General features: G+C 38.0%; 2 protein-coding genes across 6 annotated transcripts in view; one reads left to right on the top strand and one right to left on the bottom strand.

Moving 5' to 3' along the window:
- nckap1 (NCK-associated protein 1) overlaps positions 1-2,384 on the top strand; it is a 38,040-nt gene extending 35,656 nt beyond the window's left edge. For all 4 annotated transcript variants that reach the window (XM_003438346.5, XM_013268452.3, XM_003438347.5 and 1 more), the window contains one exon: positions 185-2,384. In XM_003438346.5, coding sequence (XP_003438394.1) covers positions 185-301 — 117 coding nt within the window. In that variant the 3' untranslated portion in view covers positions 302-2,384. The remainder of the gene's footprint in view (positions 1-184) is intronic.
- A 716-nt stretch (positions 2,385-3,100) lies between these two features.
- Positions 3,101-16,925, bottom strand: part of LOC102078832 (protein phosphatase 1 regulatory subunit 1C) — a 25,235-nt gene continuing 11,410 nt past the window's right edge. Inside the window, exons 4-7 of one of the 2 annotated variants that reach the window (XM_025897711.1) lie at positions 14,246-14,283; positions 13,447-13,501; positions 9,558-9,761; positions 7,198-7,490 (exon numbers count right to left, since the gene is read on the bottom strand). In XM_025897711.1, coding sequence (XP_025753496.1) covers positions 7,435-7,490; positions 9,558-9,761; positions 13,447-13,501; positions 14,246-14,283 — 353 coding nt within the window. In that variant the 3' untranslated portion in view covers positions 7,198-7,434. Of the gene's footprint in view, positions 4,440-7,197; positions 7,491-9,557; positions 9,762-13,446; positions 13,502-14,245; positions 14,284-16,925 lie in introns of those variants that run through there. The other variant, XM_025897712.1, reaches the window with a different exon arrangement.

The following is a 16,925-nucleotide window of genomic DNA, read 5'->3' as shown; positions in this document are numbered from 1 at the left end:
AGACTTGTTCCTCTTTTAAAAGTAAAACATCCTAAAAATAAACTATCAAAGCTATATCAGAATGTTAAAAAAAATGGATTCAAGTTGAAGTGCATAACTATTTTTAAAATTAAAGTATACTTCTGAGTATTACTGTATATTTCCAAAAGTCTAAGAGTTGTTCTGCATTTCTTCTCTGCCTCAGATTGTGCAGGAGTCTCCCTTCCTTACCATGGACCTGCTGGAGTCCTGTTTCCCTTACGTCCTGTTGCGAAACGCCTACCACGCCGTCTACAAACAGAGCATCAGCGCTAATGCATAGACACACACAGACACTAACCACACAGCAAAGGCATACCTTATAGTCTGCTATTGAATGGGGGTACAGACAAAACAAATACACACTACCAGAGTACACTAAATCCAAACTAAACACACTAATCTTTGCCTACAAAGCCTCAGCGTGTTCGGACAAAAAAAGCAACACTGTCGACATTTAACACTAAACGCGTAGCATTTAAAACAAATCCACTCAAAATATAAGAAGAGCATATGAAACAAAAGTGCTCAAATTAAAAAGAGGAGGGAAAAACACAACATATGAACAGAAACTCACGAGCTGGATGAAGTTGGGGGATCAGTGTCTTTATTTTAATTGTACCGTTTCCATGATGTTGCCAGGGACCACGACCATAGCAACACAAAAAATACATAATGTTTGGTTGGTATAAAAGAACAAAAGTATAAATATATAGTATATATATATAGTTGACACTAAAATATTTTTTCTCCTTTGTTTTTATTTTGTTGTTTGTTTTGTTTTGTTTTTATTTTTCAATGAAAGTTTTGAGAACTTTAGTGGCCAGCTGATAACTACTATGTGGTGATGGATTTTTGGATGCTTACTTTGAGAATGCAAATGATTCTGATGTTTTTGTGGGGTTTATTATTATTCTTATTATAATATTTCTTTTATGGATGCAGGGTGAGGATTCCTGTGTTGATACTGAAAGACATGTTGCTCGTTAATCTGAGTTTACACACGCGTACAGATACACAATCCCGAGCAGATCTACGGTTCCAAACACTAATCTTTGACCATTTCCTAGCAAACAAACACACACACGCACACATTCAGACGGACACACACTTGTATAACATGGTGATGTTTTTTTTTTTCTTTTTTTTTCTAGCTAGTCGTAACATGAACATTTTGTGGGTAAAGATATAATATCTGTATTCTACTTTGATGTGAAGCTGTCTGTTTTTAATGTTTATGTTTTGTTATTTTTATGACGACGACAATGACGATTTGCCAAATGTGTTGACACTAAAGAAAAAGAAAAGTGTGTATCAGGGCTTGGAAAGATTGGAGTGTTGAGAAGTGGTGAGAAATGCCATTTTGGGCACTTTGGGTGGTTGATGCCAGCTCTGCGGCAGCTCTGTTAATCTCTTACAGTGGGAACAAGCAAAAGAAAACACTTGCAAGTATTCCCCTCAGCTCCCCTGACTGACGCTGCAGTAGGTGCTACATGTTGTCTGCGGTGGAGTAAAACTACAAAATAACCCCTAATCAGAACGAGTCCACTCGTGACTCCTGGAAAAGAGCTTCGTTGTTCTTTTGAAGCCCTACTGAAGTAGCTGGGGGAAGCACGCCTTACTCAAAGGCACCTTAGCAACAGCTGATGATAGCTGACCATCTATACTCCAGGTTATATAAATGTTTAACTTTAATACTAAGGTCATTTTAACCACTTAACACTAATGAAAAAACATAAGTTGAACTGGAGCTGCAATAAGAATTAAAAAAAAATAAATTATTATTCATCCTCAGTGCCACTTTCACTGGATTTGTAAATTCTGGTGGAAGGGGCATCCACCAATGACCTTTACATATTTGCGATGGTTGTGTGGGACCTTAAAGGACAGATGGACAACTTTTACAAAGTGCAGTCTGATTTTTATTTTCTTCCTCAATCAGAGCACAGCAGGGGCTACGTAACGAGACACAAACCTTACTCTCCTTAAGTTAGCCCTTTGCTGGTGTAATACTAACCCCAGGGCTCTGTCTGAAGGTTCATTCTGCATACTGCTCATGACTTTTAACCACTGCTGGATTTAAATCTGCAAGTGGCTGCAAAGTGAAGTCATATTTACAGAATGTAGCAGGAACACAGAAAAAAATGTTCAAAAAGGTGTTTCTTCTGTGGCGAGTCAGCAGTTTGCATTATGAGCTTGTAAGGACAGATCCGTGGACACATTCTGCCATTTGATGTGGAATGGTTGCTGTTTTACTTTCTAACTTCCTTTGTTTTCTTCTCTTTTGTTTTTTTGTGTTTCTGATTCCAACTTGTAACTTAAAATGACATGAATAAAATAAACTTTAGGGCTGTGTCAGACCTGAACTCTGAGCGTGTGCCACTACCTGCGATGAATGAGGTAAAAACCGGTAAGTATGAACACACAAGTAAGGGTAATTCCCAATCAGGTGACAAGTTAGACTTTAAACAGCAGGTAACCAATCTACTCAGGACTCGAGTAGTAAACAACTGTTCAAAAAATCAATAAGATGTTGCTTTTTGGATAAAAACCAGTTGCCCTTTAGACAGTTGGTCATGACATTACTTCATGACGTCATCTATTACTAGAACACTTTTAACTACTGGAGTGTGCATATATGAATATTTACAGTTACGGCTGCTCATTTTATTCATGTATAAAAGATTATTTCCCTTAAATAGAACTATTGGTGTAATGCAGACCAATACCTCCGAGCCATTTCATTATTATTATTATTTTTTAAGTGTTATTTTTATACAAATGTATTCAAGATTTTATGGCGTTCTGCTACTGCCAACTACTTTGGTAGCCTTGCTGTGTCATAGAAAAGCCACCAGGAGGCATCCCATTAAAGTTTTGTAAGATGAAGACAAACAGTAAATGCAGTAAATTCCTGGTGACTGAGGGTGTAGCATATATGTTGTCAAATTTGACAAGTTATTGCAGTTATTTATAAGTGCCGGTGATGCAGATTATGTACGCAGAATAATAACATGGTAATAAAAAAATATGACTCCTCTTCAAAGTAATCCATCATAATAATAAGTGGTACATTCAGTAATTCCGCATCAAATCCAGTTTATTTGAAGAAAAACAAAAGTAGATGTAGACAAATGTATCATGATGCAGAATTGCAGCAAATTAAAATGGCAGTTTCCAGTGCTTGGATGCAGATTTTTGAAACCATTCAGTGAGTAAAATGATGAAAAGCTATAATAAGTTGACATTTCTAATGTCAGCAACAAACTGCTAGAATTAAATCTCAAGAACACCTTTAAAATTAAATGCAACACAACAGAACTTTTACATGGCGTGTATTTTAATAAGACACAAAAAGAAAGGGGAGGGACAATGACCTTTGCACCTGAGTGTAGCCAGTAATATTTTCTAATATTTGTGCTTTTCCAGTTAGATGACAAAATGTTTGAAGAATGTCTTATAAACCTTTAGGGTCAACCCGACAATCAGTGCAACCTTCGATCAAAATACTGCAATAACTATTGCAGTAACTGTGTGTTTAATATATGCTTTTCCAACAACCTGCAATCTCACGGTGGACATTTTAAAACTAATGGTGGGAAACGTATACAAATTTAAAATTAATACATGTATAAATACATATTTGAAAATCCTAATCATGTAGAAGTGAAGTTGGATGATAACAATTTTGCTATATTTTCATTTATTCTATATTTTTGTGTTTAAATTCTAGGAAAGAAATTTGCCAACTATGTATTAGATCCCATGTTAGAGCTAATTGGCTATGCAATGTAGCTAATGTAATCTAGGTACAATTAAATGTACCTAGATTTATTTCCTCCTTGATATTTAAAAACTTTAAAATGATATAAAATGTATAAACAAACAATTGTATAAACAATTTTCCTTCATATATTAAGACCAGCTTGAGATGATAATGTTTAGTTTCCGACCAGAAGCGTTTAAAAGTAATCTGAGACCGTTTAAAGTTATTTCTTTAATCAATTCTGTTTAAGGAAAAAACACATTTCTGTCCTTATTTATAAACTAAATCTGAGCTCATGTTGATTCTCATGTACTTGGGTGTTAGTTGTGGTCAGGTGACTGTCAGCTGGGCTGTTCCCCGTTTATTTAAAGTGAAGGAGAAGATGCTTGTTGAACACGTTTCTTTACCTACTGTGATTAAAACCTTAACTGATCTTTCTATAACCTGCACACAGGTCAGCTTTCCCAACAAGCCTGGACATGCACAGTAGGTGCTTGACTTGGATGGAGATGGATGTTTGAATCCGTCTTGGGGTTTGTCCAGAATATCCACAATAAATTTGGCCGCCTGTTCAGTGCTGAGGTTTCTCTGCTGGACTAGTCGTCCTGAGCGCTGCCTTCCTCCTCTTCCTCTGGTACAGAGCTTTCCAGCTTACCTACACAGACACACGCGACAAATGTACCAAAGTCTGCTGAGTGAATTTAAGTTTCTACTGTATTTGAATGATTCTCATACACCCTGAAGGTGTATGCATTTAATTACCTATACAATGAAAAGAAACCATTACATGATCATAATTAGGTCATATAATTAACTTGAGTGTAGCACTTCAGTCTTTGTAAAAGCTTTCTCTAGAAGCTTTATATAATTAATACTTAACAATATTAACGTTATAAAGCGGATGTCTTTGGCTTCTGACTACTGAAATACATTCATGTTCAGCAGCACAAATGTAGAGATACAGAAACATCATATTTAATGTCTTAGTGGATCAAAAAAGCAAGGGTGTCCAAGTATTTACTGATATTTACTTGTATTTTCTGTTTAAACTATTTTTTTTCATGCCAGTTATGCAGTTATTCCTGAGCCCTGTAAGCTCCCACCCGACCCCTCCATGAGCTGCATGAGTACAAGAGTTTAGGAGGTTTGATGGGCAATATCCAACTTTTAGTTTTCTAGCAGTTCGAAGTCATTAAAGGAGAACACTGTACCACACTGGAAAATGAGAGGTAAACATCCAGACATAACTACAGCCTTAACGTATCAGACGGTAAATGCAGCAAGAACTTTTAGTGTTGTTTGGGGTTGTTTGTTTTTTTCCCCTTATAAGGATAATTCTGTTTGATGTGTCCTCATACGTGTAGCTTCCTTACAGTCTTTCCTCATTTGTTGCATAATGAACAGTGTCAGCATCATCAAGAAACTGAAATCAGAGTAAGAGCTCAGTCAGGCTTTTATGTTTATTTCTTAGCATTTTTACTCTTCTCTCATTTTAAAATATTTTTTCTCAAATCAATAGAATAATAACATATCAAGTGTTATCAAGGCAGTGGTTTAAATGACACTGAGCCAGCTGTAAGGTCACATCTCTGACATCAGCACAACTTTTATTTTGAACTGTAAATCAACTAAGATAAACTTTGAGAAAAGTTGGTCAGCTGATGGTTAGTTGAAATGTTTGCCCAGAACAGGAAGAGACCTCTGGCAGAATCAGGAGGGGCAGCTGTCAGCTGCGACTGGAGGGTGAAGAGACAGAGCAGAAAAGAGAAGCATAGAGAGATGACGAAACCCAAACTACAGGTGAGAACAGGAAAGATAATGACACTGCAATTATGGCTTATAATGAAACACCCTGCTGTCAAGGCAGAATCTGAAATAGTTATTTGTGTCATGCACATAACATGAATTGTCAGCACAAGTTTGTAGATAATGTGTTGGGTTTCAGTAGTAATCAGAAACATCTGTGACACGTACTTTTTCTGCAACAGTAACCAAGAAACCGGGTTTTGAAAACATGACAGACACGCTGGTCAGTGCCTCCAAAAAAGTCAATACATTTAAAAAAAAAAAAAAAAAGTCTTACAATGATACAAAAATCTGTATGTAAACTCCTCCTACATGATCTGGCACACAGGTACATCGTCCACCCCATATGATGACATCATCATGCTTCCCAAAATTACACATTTGTAGCTCGTGCTCCTATAACACCTTGTAAAAGCATATTATGATTTTAATTGCATGACTGTAACATGCACTTTATATCAACAAGCCTTTTATATGCACAATATGTAATGACGTTAACTATTTGACTACTTCACAAACAGCCTAGCAACCACCTAACGATGGACTGTTTATTAATAACACAAATGAAGTGTGAAACTCTGAGATGTGTGTGCCTCACATTAGGGCTGCTTTTGTGAGTGGTGAAGTGATTTGTTCCACCATCAACCTCTTAGGAATTCTTAGATTTTTAAAAGTGGAAAATATGAATTTTGCCATTATGTCCATGAATCAGAAGTGCAAGGAAAGAGTTAACCTGGTGAGATCACAGTAACTGGTGAAGACCTTCAAGTTTTTCTCCTAAGTCTCATTAACTGGAGGACAAAAAATAAAAATAATGAACACACAAAAGTATTTGGTAGCGCTTGCTACCATACAGTTATCATAGTCCTCCTTAGTATTCCCATTTATAAATACAGATTTGTTTATCCATCTGTTACTGTTACACCGTGTAAAGGCATCACTGCTAGTAATAACCATAGTCATAATGATATACCTGTTTTTATAATACCTTATAATTCTTAATAGTGTGACATTATTATAAGGTGCTAAATATTTACATAAAAAGTCCTTTTTTTCTCTTGTTCTTTTTTTTTCCATCCATGAGTCAAAATTTCAGGTTTTCTGGAAAACCTGGAAACTCAATTTTTCAGTTTTAAGCTGCCTAACCTGAACTTGTGCCACTTTTGACAGGATGTAGTTTTAAGCAGGATTCAAAGATACACCAGATAACAATGCATTTAACCATCTACGATAGTAAAGCCACTTCCTCTCACAGTGCATCCTGTCTGTGGATTTAAAAACACCAGGACTCGTGCTGCATAAACCAAGCACTCCTTTACAACTCCACATGTAAATGCAGTGATGTGGAGATGCTGATCTCCAGATAGTCACGTCGCTGCGGATATAAATGCTTTAATCTCTTAATGGTTGTCTCAGTCTGCTCTGCTCTATCCCATGTGGCACATTTAAAGGAGGAATAAGACATCAGACATTTTGTTTTTTGTTTTTTTGTTGGGGAAGGATAAAAATGTGCTGTTGCTTAAAACCACACTCAACCCCAAATGCAAAAATGTTTCACCCTAAACGTATGTTTGAAAACAGTCTTGAGAAAGTAGGACAAAGACGTGCTTGAATATAATCTTTATTTTTACAGCCAAAGTTTTTAAAGTTGGTACATCCAGCTAAAATCTTTTATGTGCTTTGTGTGTGCGCATGAAAGCGCGTGAGAGCTGCTACCAAATCAAATCATACTGCATATAGGTGTAGCATAAGAGTGAAGCAGAGTGTTAATAGGATGTGATGAACACCAGTGAGAAAGATGAGGGGGAAAGTCGGTTACTGAGAGACGAGGAGATGAAAGGCGGCTATCGGGAGACAGAGTCCGGACTGGACACTTCCTTTTTGTGGTCACATGACAAATCTGAGAAACAGGAAGAGAAACAGGAAGGATGGAAGAAGGCAGAAAAGTGGAATATCATGCAAACCCACAAGAAGATAAGAGAGGGAGACACAGGAGTTGTGCTGTTAGTAGTCTCTTCTCAACAAATTTCAAATCACAGACTGTTAGAATGGAAATGTGAGCATACAGTGAAGATTAGAGTATGTGCATCAGTGATTATTTTAGAGAAATAGCAGGTTTTGGACACTCGGGATTCGAGTAAAAGCAGCAGCAGTTTACAATCGCAGTTCTTCCTTTTTAATAGACTAAGCTAAGAAAAATATCTGGCTCTTTAACTGCTAGATGTTCAGCTTTCCTCACCTGCTCGTATCTGACTTTCTGTTTGCTGTGCGTTGCTGGGAGGTGGTTTTATCAGGACTAGGCTGCGGTGGCTGATAAGAGCAGGCAGCTGAGAGACTAGAGCTTAATTTATAGTACTGCATTGAATCTTTGCTGTAGTGATCGATGTCGTTTGAATTTATACACTGGTGTGTCTGCATAACTCTGCTGTCAGAAGTAAAACTCCGCTAATAAATCCTGAACAACAGTTACTTTCATGGATATACAGGAAGGAGAGAAGACTTAAAGCTGAGTGCAAACACACTGTCACAACTTTGAAATGTTTTTGCACTGGCAAAATGCGAGCTCGTTTATTATTATAATGAGCAAACTCGATGCAACTACATCCCATTACAGTTTGTTTTATGGAAATATTGTCCTTGGGCTAATCAGTAAACTGTTTGCACTGCAGCTATGCACTCATTATCATCTGCTTATCCAAGGTTCGGTTTCAGTGTACTTTAGTGCACAGTACTGTAAATGTCTTTCCCCAACACTTTCATATTCCTCATAGTGGATCCTGTGGCATTCCTGGGACAGGTAATCTCTCCAGCTATACCTGAGTCTTCTCTCATCTGTGTGTGACCTGAAAACCTCCAAGGCAGGAGGCGCCAGTCTTATTAAAAAAAGGCACTTCAACGGTCTGCTTTCAGCATGAATCCCCCCCTTTTCTAACTATGCTGTCTGTGGCCCCTGGAGGATCTCCTGAGGATAATGGGTCATCCTTGCTCAGAAGATAATAACCCCCTTCAGCCTGACCATGGAGGGGAGCTTGCTCACAAGTGTCTGGCCAGGCCTGAATGCATGGGTCCTGATTTAGAAAGGAAAATAACATGGATCTGCTGGCCTGTGGGCCCATACCTATTATTATATTCAATGCAGTACTATAAATGACACTGATATAGTTTCTGTGCATGCAAGCATAGCTAGATCTGCACGGGTTCAAGTGACACAACTTTCTTCATCAGATCCATGGACTCAAAGGACCAGCAGGGCTGTACATTGGTCCTAGACACAACTTTGCAGACCTTCGTCTACATGCTATAGCGCTGTACTGTCACTGGTGTTGGCCAAATGTTTGTGCTGTTTAATATGCCTACACCTGAAGGTACAAAAGTCATAACAAACAACTACTTTGTAGTGAAGTGAGCGTTAAAAACAGAGGAAACTGTTCAGGTTAGCAATTTAAATCGCATCATCACTGATGGGCTATTTAATGTTAGGTCTTTTAGAGGACTGCACAAGCATGTCTGCACTGGCTGTATACCCATAGTCCAAAAGGTAATGCCATGTGTGAATGCAAATATAATTTTGTTTCTTGTTATTTTTGTAAACATGAGCTGGCACTTTAGCTGCAGTACTTGCATGCAACTTAATCTGGTTTTTGCTGCTGGTAACTTCATAATATTATAATTTAGTCTTGAAATGAACATTTTATATGTATGTGTGTGTGTGTGTGTGTGTGTGTGTGTGTGTGTAAGGCCAACGGTTTACTCCAAAAAGTCAGATTATGGCATGAGAATGGTGTTTTGGGTTTCGATTTTACTATGCCAACATTTCGTTGGCATGGAAGCCATTGAACCAGCTGACCTTGAAGGTCAAAGTAGGTCATTATTGTGTTACAACTAGACAAAAGTGATTGGTTTGGGGTTTTTTGGAGTACACTGCTGACCAGTTGGTGTTATGTATGTCCAGCTAAAAATATTTTACCCCCTGAACTGTTGCTCTCTGCCACTCCTCTCTCCTGATTGGCTAACAGCAGACTCGCCTCATTCCCATTGGCTTCCTCTGGCCCATTGTGATTACCCCACATTGCAGCGGTAACATAGAGCTCTGCTGTGACTGGGCTGAGCTCGCTGTCTGTCTCACAGAGCCCTGCCCCCAGAAGGTGTTGCTCCACCCCCAGCTGAAGCTCTGAGGAGAGAAGAGCACCTCTAGTGGAGATACACTTCAACTACAAGCACTTCACTTTAGCGCAGAAACGGCTCAAGATAACAAAAGTAAAAAGGAATTTGTAGAATGAAAATGAAAGGGACCAAATTAGAAGACCAAAAAGTTAAACTGAAGGAGAGCAAAACAGATTGGGCTTCTAGTAACATCAGAGTTAAACCAGGGGAATATGTATCACTTGTAGAAGAAGTCTGTGAAGGTTCTCAGTCATCCAGGTCAATGTAGTCCAAGGAGCTTGGACAGAAAAGCGTCTGGACCTTTATAGGTTTCTTGAAGATGTTTAACCTCTCATCGAGAAGCTTCATTAGTTCTAAGAGCAATTGCTGGAGAGTCATCTGCATCTAAAGGACAAAGGTCACTCTTTCGAGGATGTTCACATTTTGGACAGAGAAGACAGATGGTTTGAAAGAGGAGTGAAAGAAGCCATCTCTGTCCACTGTGAACGGCCATCTTTGAACAGAGGCCGTGGCTTACGACACCAACTGTCTGCCATCTATAATCCAGTTTTGAGATCCCTTCCCAGATGCCTTAAAGCCCACTCACATCCTGGGCCTTTTGACCTCAGGAAATCACATGATAGGGTGGGGCTAGGTTTCACAGTGGGTTCATCCGAAACCTTGGCTGATTGTAACCCACACCCATTTTCACACCTCTGCTCGTGTGATTAGGTAGAGGATCAATAGGGGGTCCATGACCCTCCTGGGAACACTCGAATAGGGCTTAAAATCTGGGACTCTCCACCAATTGCTCTTAGATTTGAAGAAGCTTCTCGGATGAGAGGTGAAACGTCTTCAAGAAACCTAAAAAATCCATACGCTTTTTCTTTCCAAGCTCCTTAAACTATCACTTGTAGATTTTTAGCAGTTGCTGATTTACTGTAAAAGTTTAAACTCTTATGGAAGAACTTTTGTATTTTTTAAGTTTTTCAAAAATAATACTGAATCACACACAGGTCAAGGTTAATATAGTTAGAACTAAACTTAAAAACTGTATTATTATTATTATTATTATTAATAATAATAATAATAATAATAATAATAATAATAATAATAATAATCATGATGAACCCAGAGAAAGTGAAAACTAAAACTATAATGTGTATTTAAAAAATGATTTAAAAAAATTGTTTATTGTTTGAATTAAGTTAATTAAGTTTGTTTTGTCAACAGTGTGTGCCTGATGAGGCTTTAATGAAATATTTAAAAAAAAAAAAAAGTAAGACGGTGAGAGAAAACATGTCAAACACCGCGCTGGGAAAGTAGATTTATAAATAAAAGTTTTTTTCTTATCCAACAAAATGTAAATGCTTGCTATGGGTTTAGTGCATAGGCAGTTACTCAAGAGACTATTAGCCACACACACACACACACACACACTCTCTTTCACTCAGTCTCACACACACACACACACACACTCAGCTGGGATCAATAAAAGAAAAGCTTTTACAGTCTCCACTTCCCGGAATCAAGTCAGTGCTGCACTCTCTGCACAGACTTATATGTGCTGTGTTCTTTTCTTTTCCTCTTTATAATTTCCTCCTTAAAACACACACCTTTTTCTGCATACTCCTAAAGCAGAGTTGTCCGTGCTCCCCGGATATAAAAAATCACCAGTGTGTTTTTTTTCCTCGTTTTTCTTAGTCAGCCTCTCCTGATCTGCAGCAGTTGCATCACTTACTCTGATTCCTGCTTTCCATGTAGAATCTCTATAATAGTTTCATCAATTATTCAGCTCCAGTGAAGATAACAAAATGACAAAAACTGCTACAGGAAAGTCGTGCAGTGATAAAAGACATCAAACAGGTGCTTTTTGCATTGTTTTGCTGGCGACAGCTGAGACGCTGCCTGAGTTGACAAATGAATCTGTTCAAACAATTAAGTCCCTGCAAATCTGTGCTTCTGATCAAAGCATCCATCAGACCATTATTCACAGCCGATTATGAAGCGGCAGGAATGAATGGGCACCTCACAATCTGAGGCCATGCTTCTCAGTTGGAAAAGGGAGGAATGGGACAAGTTGCTGCCCTAAGTAGACGAGTTTAGGTCGTATCTCTGAGTCCTGTTCATGAGTGAGGAGAGAGCAGAGTGAGAAATTGATGGAGGGATTATTATTAGGCCTAGAGTACAGCATTTCTATGAACTATATTTGAGAGATAGATATAGTTACTGAAAAAGTCACTTGGATGAGTGACGAAACGTTTCTCCCACAGAAAACACTACGTCCAGATGAACAGAATCAACTTTTGGAGATATATTTGAGATAAGTGGTTATTAATCCATCCATACTTTAAAGAGGACCTCTTCTGCTCAGTTCCAGCTCCATAATTCTGTAATCTTGGACTCTAGAATTACATGATTAACAGTTCAGAATCATTTTTATTGATGTTGTGCTGGGACCCTATCTTCATCTTCTTCTGTCTGAACCAGGTTGTTTTGGCTTTCTTTGCTTTTAAACCCACCCTTCCTCTAGATTTTGTCATTGGCTTCTCCTCATAAGTAGAAGTTTGAACACCCAGAGCTGTCTCCATCTTCCTGGGGACATGTGCTCTCATCCCGAACCAAGACTAGAAAAAGCCGTCTGAAAATGAGCCCTCAGAGGATTCTTCTTTTTTTTTTTAAAAAAAAAAAAAAAACCCCTGCCTGATTCCCTTTAGTATAAACACCCACCACTGTGGCAGGAGATATATATATGAGAGGAAATAGAGGAAAAAAGACAAGCCATTAGAAGTAACCCTGACTATCTTCTCTCTGTCACGCTGCCAGCTGGAAATCAGATCACAGGCTGGGAAAAACAGGGCCAGAGGCTAAAGAACAAACAAGGCCGAAACTCAGACTAAAGAAAGGAAATCTTAAGAACAACAAATATGTGAAGCAAAACAAACAGAGCTTCCATCCTAAAGGCAGAACATACAGATAGCGCGAAACTTAAGAGAGGAGGGAAGAGACTGGTGTGTACACAGCTGCAAGCAATGACATTGCAGCCATTAGAGGATATCATATCGAAATTTTGTAGAAAATCAAATCAATAGACTGAACGAAAAGACACGCATAAGGACAAGTTTGTAGCTCTTATTCTGACTATAAATCATGTGTTAGTTATTGAATATTGCCAGTTGGATAACATGTTCTAACAACATGCTGATTGTCGGCTCAGTCTTGCTCAAATCAGACTGATTTTGATGATGCCAAAGAGATACAATCGAGAGTCTGTTGCTAATTATCCAGAACTTTAAGCTCTTCTGAGTCAAAGATGTGTAATTGATTTATAAAAAACATCAACAGTAGATGCTTTTATTTCTGTTTCTGTGCCTTTTCATAGACTACAAACACAAACGCTGTTGCACCTCATTAACCATGTAGAATTTTTACTTTTCTATTAGTAATGCTACATTTTTTTCATTATTGTTTTAATGCACATTCTGGTGTCTTTGTTGTTTCTGGTGCATCTCGTTGGTGTTTTAATTATAGGAAAAATGAGGCTTTTAAAACAATAGATAGCACTGGGGCTTGTGATGCACCACATAAATCCTCATAATCCTCTCCTCGAGGGAAAATTGAGCTTTTATGCCTTTAATAGACATTATACACATTTTGTTTGTTTGTTTGTTGTAATTAAATGGAGATGGGGCTGAAACCAGCTGTGTATTTACCTTTCATGGAGGGTGGGGCATAGGTGCTCTGCTTCCTCTGAGAGGACTCTGAAGCCTGCAGAGCAAAAGAAAATAAAATCATCGTTGTGACAAAAGTTTAAAGCTCCAGAAAATTCTCCTCTAACGGTCAAATGACCGAGTGGAGTCCAACCATATCTATTTATCTGCTGTCCTGCATCTTTAATCATAAAAATTCCAATATTTTTTTACAGTAATTGGTGAATTCTCACTGATGAGATATGTGGAAATATGGACTTTGATTATATTGTTAGTTTTCATTCAATAATCAATACATTATTTTTTGCAGTGAACCATGGCTAACAGTCAAATGGTTTGAAACATGAATATGTTTTTAAAAGGATGAAAAAAAACACCTTGACTATAATCACTTCATTGTAATGGGTTGCCTCCAGTTCATCTATACTATGATGTTAAAGTGATAGTTTGAAACAGTAATACAAAATCAAAATTAGATTTTTTCTAGATTTATTAAAGATTGTCTAATTTTTATAGTTAGTATTTTTAAATTCCTTTTTTCATAAAATGACTGAAAACCTTAAAGATTTTTGCATTTCTGTTATAGATGAGACTGATTACAGTCATGTGAAAAAGAAATGTAACTTGCAGTAATCATTTTTTGTAGTACTTTATCAGTCATTAACATTGTGAAGGTCTTTTTTTTTTTTAAATTTTGCTTATACAGAGAAGATTATTATTATTTTCATCTGACGAATTTTTACCTGTTGCTGAGTTTCTCTTTTCCCTGTATCTGTGTGCATTTACAACCATCTATACAAACCTGTGAGTCTCCACTGGCATTGTGCTGATCTCCAACATCTGCAGGAGAGATAAAACAGCAGCAAGTGAGCACGTTTATCCTTAAATCCATTTGCCATAACCTCACCTCTTTCTTTTGATTCTTTGTTTTCTTATTAACAGGTTTCCAGCTCAGTAGTGTGAATGCTGGCATTAACAGTTCTCATGGGGGGCGGGGTCTGCCAGCTAGTTCACACCATAGGTAATGGGTAGCGGGTTTTAGTAATTTGGCTTCCTCTGTGGCCTGAAGCCAAGCTGTGATCCACTTCAAAAACAGCACAGCTGCAGTTTGTACGCTTCCCAGTGCAACATGTACTAGAGCTGGTTGTGTTAATCAGTATTGATCGCCCTTACAGGCATGGAGGGAATATGAGAGAATGGGCCCCTGGTCACGTAAAAGGCCCCTCACCCAGTATGCATGCAGTTACAATACACCCACATGGGAGGAGGTGCAAAGGTGCAAAACAATTCAGTTTTGAGTCTCTGTGGTTGTTTCTTCACCGTCTGCTCGGATCTTTTTCTATTATTTTTGCACCTACTTTTGGCTGTCAGATTTTTACTGCATCATTACTGTGGTCAAAACTTGTCATTGCTATCTATAGAAAATTTAATCTGTAGAGAAAATAATTAGTTATTTTATTTAATTATTTATTTTTGGCAAACATAAAACTTTAATCACAAATTAACAGAAAGAACAGTTACTGTTATGATATTATTGATGAGTTGAAATATCAATATGGTATAAATAACACATTTTAAAGTATCATTTTTATTTGTCAATAATGGCATCTGTATTTTGTTTTATTGCTTTACCTCTGTTTCTGTTGTGCATCTTGTTTTGGTTGATTTGCATCTCTTGGCAGTTTTTCATGTTATTCTTTTAACGTTTCAGCTTTTGTATTTCTGTGTCTGCTTTGATTCAACAGCCACATTCCCACTGAAAGCACCAAAAGCTTTTGGTGCCAGGAACCTGTTACAAGAAGCTAAAAGGTTCCTATTCTGCTGTTTGCTTGTGTTTCCACTGCACTCGTAAAGCCTGAAAAGGTTTGTGCAAATGATTCTGCTAAAATAGTAATGACTGTTTCTCCACGTGGGTTACATCTCAGCTGTCTCCATCTCTGTCCTCAGTCTGTGTCAGGGCTGCAGGTCTGTGTGCAATTTAGAAAATAATATTTTATTTCTCCGGGTGGCCACCACTGCTGACTCATCCTCATGCTCACTGAAACCACAGACTGTATACAAAAGATGGATGTAGCATCCAGATCTGAAATTTAAGGCGTGTGTGTTACGATGGCCACTGTGACAGATTTGGTATAAACGCAGAAAGTACAAAAGTAGCTTCTGGATCGCAGCGCTTTTAACCTGCATTCCTACTAATGACCAGTAGGGGGCGATTTCTTTGTTTGCAAAAACAAGACTGGTTGTATAAAAGTCTGTGAGAAAACACAGTAGTGCTGCAATCGCCACTCCTAAAGTTCCTAAATTTTTATAAAATATTAGTGACTCTTCTGCAACTTGTGGGTTAAATAATTCTTCCAGAATTCATTTTGACTCCGGTCCCTGTGTCGGAAATGCCCTGACTCTTCCCAGGTTCCTGAAAAGAGGCTTATTTCTGCCCATCTCGTGTTTTCTTCTTCTATGGTCTGTTTAGAATCTCATTCTAGTCATTTCCCCCTTTTTGACGTTTGCTTCTGTCTCATTTTGTAGTCCTTTGCAGTCTTTTGGCTTTGTAGCATTTTTTTAATCACTTGGTTTACTCGCTAACAACTGTTAAAGAAATGTAACAGAGATTTCTGGCACAACTTCACCTACTTTCATGGTGCACAGAGAAGAACATGCATCTAAAAAACTTCAGTAAGTTCACTCCAGTAACACTTGCAGAATAAAGAACAGTTTTATTGTTTGACCAGTGCATCACGGTTTGTAACCTGACCTCGATATGTTGCAGGAGTTGTAACAAGCACTGATTCTCAGATTCTCTGGAACGGGGACTCCTCAGGGCCCTGCGCCCATGTTTCACCTGCAGGTGATTATCTTATCTTAAACAAAGGAACAAGTGTCTCACCAGCTGCTTGACAAATGTCATCAGCTAAGAGATGAATATCTACACCAAAACGTCTCTGCTTCTTTAGGTTGGAACTTTTATCATTAAAAAATAAAGCATGTTATTAGCCAGGGATGTTTTTAATCTTTAGATTAATACACATTTAGAAAGTTGGTGAGATTAAGTCAGCATGAACTACAATTTGCTGTGGAACTGATAACCTGAGACCTATTATAGATATTGGACTCATTAACGTCTGTTGTTGGTTGTTGTGTTTTGGCAGCTGCTGACAATAAGAAGAAATTACAAACATACAAAATTAATACACCCAAAATAGATTGTGAGATTCAAAAACCTGAGCTCAGTGTGAATGTTTCAGATGACATCCTACTATACTTGTGGGGACCAACAGTCACCTATGGGGACAAAATGCCTGTCCTTACGAGTTTGAAGGCATTTTTGAGGCTCAAAATGTGGTTTTAGTGTCAGGGTTACAATTAGGTAATGGTTAGGCATTCATTTTTGATGGTTAGGGTAAGCAGCTAGGGAAAGCATATGTCAAAAAGATGTATGTAACAGGGCAAATTCACCCATTCACACACACATTCATACAAGCACA

Source organism: Oreochromis niloticus, linkage group LG13 (assembly GCF_001858045.2).
Source record: "Oreochromis niloticus isolate F11D_XX linkage group LG13, O_niloticus_UMD_NMBU, whole genome shotgun sequence".
NCBI classification, from domain to species: Eukaryota; Metazoa; Chordata; class Actinopteri; order Cichliformes; family Cichlidae; genus Oreochromis; species Oreochromis niloticus.
Note: the sequence above shows the minus strand (reverse complement) of the source record. Positions and strands in the feature narration are given on the sequence as shown.